This window comes from Perca fluviatilis, chromosome 5, assembly GCF_010015445.1.
Source record: "Perca fluviatilis chromosome 5, GENO_Pfluv_1.0, whole genome shotgun sequence".
Lineage (NCBI taxonomy): Eukaryota > Metazoa > Chordata > Actinopteri > Perciformes > Percidae > Perca > Perca fluviatilis.
The window spans coordinates 24,793,635-24,799,648 of record NC_053116.1 but is presented as its reverse complement, the minus strand read 5'-3'; the positions used below and the strand labels follow the sequence as shown (position 1 = coordinate 24,799,648).

General features: G+C 39.7%; 1 protein-coding gene across 2 annotated transcripts; it reads left to right on the top strand.

The window, feature by feature from the left end:
- The first annotated feature begins 3,540 nt into the window (after positions 1–3,540).
- Positions 3,541–4,780, top strand: wfdc2 (WAP four-disulfide core domain 2). 2 transcript variants are annotated; one of them, XM_039799399.1, is made up of 4 exons: positions 3,543–3,686; positions 3,843–3,986; positions 4,149–4,286; positions 4,371–4,779. In XM_039799399.1, exons 1-4 carry the CDS (start codon positions 3,584–3,586, stop codon positions 4,502–4,504), a joined length of 519 nt encoding a protein of 172 aa, XP_039655333.1. In that variant the 5' UTR covers positions 3,543–3,583; the 3' UTR covers positions 4,505–4,779. The 2 variants fall into 2 exon arrangements, with proteins under 2 accessions (XP_039655334.1, XP_039655333.1); XM_039799400.1 differs by lacking the exon at positions 3,843–3,986 and having other exon boundaries at positions 3,541–3,686; positions 4,371–4,780.
- Positions 4,781–6,014: the final 1,234 nt, after the last annotated feature.

The window sequence follows — 6,014 nt, the reverse complement described above, 5'->3', positions numbered from 1 at the left end:
GTTTTGCATTCTATCACCCCTTTAAACTGCTCCAGGTTCAACTTCCCTAACGTTACTCCTTTACTGTAATATAACCAATCAGCTCAATCTGTACCAGTACAACCAGTCCTCAAAGTTTTCAGACATGTTGAGCTGAATGAGGCTCTGCAGTCACAAACAGTAGAAATGCCTCACACACCTCACTGAAGGTAAAAGTTCCTGAGTAAACTTAGAGACATAGACAGTAAAATAAATGGACACAGCGACGCCATAGACTTCGACGGAGAAGAAGCAAAACGTTGTTGAAATATTTTTTTCCGATGCTTTTATGGACTCTCTATGTGCCCCCGATTTCCTGCGAGCTTCTCCTGACGATAAAGTAATGTCTCTACTGTGCGACAGAAAGTTGCTTGGTTATAACACAATTGTTATGTTACGCTTTCCGGATGCTCGTTTACCCCCTTGGTCGAGGCAACAGCCATTTAACAAACATGAGACATCTCTGCCTCCGAGCCGTCATTATAGTAAAAGTGACGTCAATTAAATATGACGAGCAGCACCACTGCGTCAGCTGTCTATCGTTTTGTCGTACGTTACATTTTATGATCTCTGTCAGAGAGAGAGCAATTTGTTTGGAAAAATTTCTGCGAATTGTGTTGCAGATCCCCATTCTGACTCCCACTCTAACTCTCAACATTCCGGCTCCATACACACACATTGGAAAATCTGAAACGGTCTGAAAAGAGGACGATAAGTAAACTGTGTTTTTGTAGAAACTGTGCTTGATTTCCGAATGCCCATTCACCCCAATAAAGGCCAAAGTCTTGTCTTCGGTTTAAACTTTAAAAAAATGTCTACATTAAAGTATGGCGATACAGCATGGCTCCAAAGAGGTGTTGTTTTGAGCGATGTTAAGCGATTTCGATTTCCCATTCAAGTCTATGGGACAATTTTGCGCCGTTTGTTGCCGATTTCGTGAAAACCGTGCGGCAAATCTTTTTGAAAACTCATAGCACACCATTTCCGAGCATTACACACGTTTTGCGTCTTGGCAACGCTTCGTGACTAGTAGCGGGACAAAAAACTGGCGGAATAATATTAATAAGTATGAGAAACAATAGTCATTGTGCCGATTGAATAAGTGTGACTGAATAAGTGTGGCCCTGATCTCATCAGAGATAAAGCCATCCTTCTTTCTCTTCTTCCATCCTCCTCCTCCTCCTCCTCCTCCTCGTTGTCATCCTCCTCCTCCTCCCCTTGCTTTCTGTCTATTGTTGGCATCCATTGTTCAAAACGGGTAATCTGACCTTTGACCTATGTATAGGCCTATACTAAAGCAGTGATTCGTTAGTGTTCAGTTAAGCAAGATTGGTTGTGTTTGGAAAAAGCAAGACACTTCCTGTTAGATTTTTGTATCTTAGGTAGAAAATTGTGTGTAGTGTTTTGAAAAAAGTGTTTTATGCAATTGAAAACTGAGTGAAAGACTGAGAAATAGCTTATGGTTTTGGAGATTTGGTGTGTAGTTTTGCACTTTGAGTGAGAGGTTTCAAAAATTGTGTGACATGAAAAGATTTTGTGTGTAAGCAGTTGGAAGAAACTGTAACTACCTTGCTTAACCAGATACAACATTAAAATGCTCCAAACAAGTTCATTTAGCGTGCTATTTAAATTTATAAGTGATTTTTTCTTATACGACAGGCTTAAAGTTTTTTGTCATACCTTGACAAAAAACTGGCTCCCGCGCCCAGTTCCCTGGGAGGGTCATTGGACGGTAGGGAAGCACAGTGTCATTCCATCACACAGGTGGAATTACACAAACTAAATATATCACACCCACAGTAGACGTCACAGCAACATCACGTGACGCTTCTGAAGAAGACTGCAGAGTCAGCAGTCGAAACTGTCAAGGTATGACAAAAAACTTTAAGCCTGTCATATAAAAAAACGAATGAAAATGCTGCATACATGTTAATGCATCGGTAGTAATATTCGATAATAATATAATATGTCACAATATATCCCTGGCCAAAGTGACATTCTGTTGCATACACTTCAAGTACATTTTGCTGAGCATTTACTTAGGTAGGAATTTTAAATTCAAGACTTTTTCCTGTAATGGAATGTTTTTAATTTGTGGTATTACTACTTCTCTTACGGAACAGATCTGAAAACTTTGTTTCAAAAACGTTTTGCCTCCTCCCTGATACAATGGAGCTGAATGGTTTATGTTGCTGACAGCATTGAAAAATACATAATATACAGCAACTCTTTCCAGAATTAGAAATAGCCACAATTAAACTATTTGGGTTGACCCTTTCATGAATCTGTAGTTTTATCCTGTAGGCTTGACTCACAAATGTAATGCTGATATATTGTGCATTTGGCTGGTATACCATGATGACACACAGCACAGTAGTGGGACCACCTTATTAGGATCAGTTCACTGAATCAGATAGACAGTCCAGTCTCACAGCAAAGGGAGCTCGGCCAGACTCATCTGAAATCTAATATATGCAAAGGTGCAGGCTGTCTCATGATGGAAACACATGTAATTGTGCAGACGATTTTATTAATGTGGTTGTATTATGGCTCATGTACACAGCGTACTGTATTTTAACTTCACCTGTAAAGAGCTACAGGTAATTGCATATTGACCTTAATGATGAGTAGTCTGCATACCTCTTCCCTAAAAACCTGTCTTGTCAAGTGTGATGCAAATAAAGGAACACAATTGTAAGTGAGAACGACTAAACCACCTTCCATTTATTGCAACAGTTTACATGTAATTCCTCATTATGCCATTAGATGGAAACACAGGGTCAGACTGAGAACGCTCCATGCTTTGTCAGATACATAACATTCTTAGTAGGGGATGATCTTTGATTGTTACATAGTGTAGTTTAAGTGACATTTAGCATAAAAAGGATTACTAAAGCCACAGCACAAGACAGAAATAACATCATAAATATGAAATGCTACAAAAGTGTAGCCAACAATACAATCATTGTCATCCTATTATATTATACCTGAATTTTCCAAGAAAACAAACCTCCGGATCTGAGTGACTGTGGGTGCCAGAGTTTTGTTTTCTTTGATCCTTGCCACAAGATTTGGATCTGTGCAGGCTACTTTACATTACCTGAATTGTCTCCACAACCCTTAAAAAGTAGGGCAATAGTTAAACTTTAGGTAGGAGTGTGTGCACTGTTGACAACTTTCAAAAACTAACTATGACATAAACATCATGTAATTTACCAAAAAAACACTCTCCAAGTCCTAAACAAACTCACATGAAACTAAACCAACTTGAGTATTGTAAATATATATAATATATATATTAGTTTAGGCACACATAATGTACAAATAAGCATGTAAAGACTAAAGTGAGACCTATTAGTTGCAACACTGGGAAGCAGCTGATTGGGAAAAGTGTGCCTTCTGTCACATCCCATCAAATAACTCAGGACCCCTCAAGTGCAGAGATGGGAATGTAACTCTACAGGCACAAGGACCCAGCATCCTCTGGCTGGGCTGCTCAGCCTGCAGGTTGTGTACTGGGATATTTGTCCAAACAGGAGTACATTCTTGTGAGAAAGAAGTTAACATGGAGCAACACTGGTCCGCAGTTTGTGCAGTGATTTTAGCACTCGGTGCATCGGTGCACTTTGACATTGTTTTTGCTGCAGAAGCTGATGGCAATTTAACAGGTACGTGTTTTGACTTAGATGGTAATATGTGTTTAACGCATGTTATTCTGAAAAAGAGTGAATGTTTGTGTGTTCCATTCCACAACACGTTGTTTGTTATCCCAGTTTCCACAGCTGATCTTTCTTCTGTTCTGCTTCACTGCTTCTTTCTCTCAGTGATTCTTCCAAAACCTGGCCACTGCCCACGTCGCCTTAATGTTGTCCCATCACATAAGGGGTGTGTGTGTGATGAAGACTGTCCTGCTGACCACAAATGCTGTGTCTTTGACTGTGGAGCTGTCTGTGTCCCTCCTGCTTTCAGTACGAGCCACAATGTTGTACTTTTTCTCAAGTGGGCAGCTCAGTTAAATCTTTGGTTGAATCTTCTCAGTGACTGAACTGATGTGGGAATCAAGCATGGACAGTAGCCTATACGTTTCTGTTTCAGCTCTTTGTATATATTAATGTCTCTTTTCCCTTCAGCTAAACCAGGAGTGTGTCCTCGCAGGCACTGGGGCTCAGGACTGTGTGCTGAATTTTGCTCCAATGACAGCGACTGCCCCAAGGATGAGAAGTGCTGCCACAATGGATGTGGACACGAGTGCATTGCACCATACACAGGTTAGATGTGAGCAATAGTGGCAAAACTCCCTAGTGTGTGATCGCATGAATGTGTTGACACTGTGTATGTTTTTGTCTCGCCAGTGAAGCCGGGTCGCTGCGCCCTTCCCCAGGGAACCCCCATGTGTGCTGAGTACTGCTACCACGATGGTCAGTGTCCAGGAGAGCAGAAGTGCTGCAAGACAACCTGCGGCCACGCCTGCAGTGAGCCCTGCTGATTGGACAGCTCTGCGACACTTCGTTAATCTTTAATGCAACAACGCAGAAAAAGCATCATGTTCATTTTCCCTACCTTTTCAACTCCGTAGTAGCACACTTTGGTACAATACTTGAGCATTGGCTTGCACAAAGTTGGATTCTTTGTGGGAAAAAAAAGTTAATTGTTTTCCTTCAATCTAGATAAGATGCTATTCTATGTACTTTAAGTACAGTCATGTGAAACAATTAGGACACCCATGCTAAAGTTGACTAAAAAGAGGAATAAAAAAAAATCATCTTTTGCAAATTGATCTTAATGCCTTAATTAAAATAAAGAGGAAAAATCCAATCTTTAAGGACACCAATTTTCTTTGTGAGTGAATAATGTATCATAAATAAATCTTGTTCCTTAAAATACAGGGGGCATAAGTAAGTACACCCCTATGTTAAATTAGAGGCAGGCAGATTTTTATTTTTAAAGGCCAGTTATTTCATGGATCCAGGATACTATGCATCCTGATAAAGTTCCCTTGGCCCTTGGAATTAAAATAGCCCCCCATCATCACATACCCTTCACCATACCTAGAGATTGGCATGGGGTACTTTCCATAAAATCATCTCTCAATGCAAATCAAACAAGCTATTAACCGACATAAAACCATGCCAATCTCTAGGTATGGTGAACGGTATATGATGATGTGGGGCTATTTTAATTCCAAAGGCCAAGGGAACTTTATCAGGATGCATAGTATCCTGGATCCATGGAATAATCTGCCTGCCTCTATGGGAATTTAACCGTAAGTCTTCAAAAGACCTACAGTATGTTTGTATTTTAACTTTAGTTACTACTGAAGTAATCTTACTTTGAAATCAATTCACATTGTTGTCATTGTTTTTGAGTATTGATATTGTATCATCTAGTATATTCTAAATGGATGAAACATGTACTGTACTTATATACAGTATCAGTTGCTTGTAGAGGTTAAAGGTATGGAGCAATTTACATTTCTTTGCATTATAACCAATAAACATGTTTCTAGAACCTAGAAATGTCTTATGTATGTGTCACCTTGCTGGTTATACATCTTGAGTTTCACTGGTCTCTTTTATGGGCGTATTAGGCGAGAGCTTGGCTGAAAAAACAAATGATGAATAATGCCAAGAATGGAAAGTGCTTACTGGCAGAAAACAAGACTATTTTAAAGAGGTGGCCAAGAAGGTCTATTGCTTGAAGGTTTCAACACTGTTGCACCACAACCTCAAATGCAGCTCAAATTGAATTTTCTATAAACACATTTATTTTTGTAATTTAAGTGACTAAAAACTGTACTTGTCTAGCTAATCACAAACATATATGCTACATATAGTGAAGGCTCTGTCGCTGTGACAAGCCACTTCACACGAAGACTGCTACGGCTGAGCCAGCAGAGCTATGTTTTCCAGCTGTGTATATCTACTTGCTTAGAGAGATAACATAGTTCACAGCTGACCACATATGAATATTACTTATGTGGAATACTGTTTTTTTCC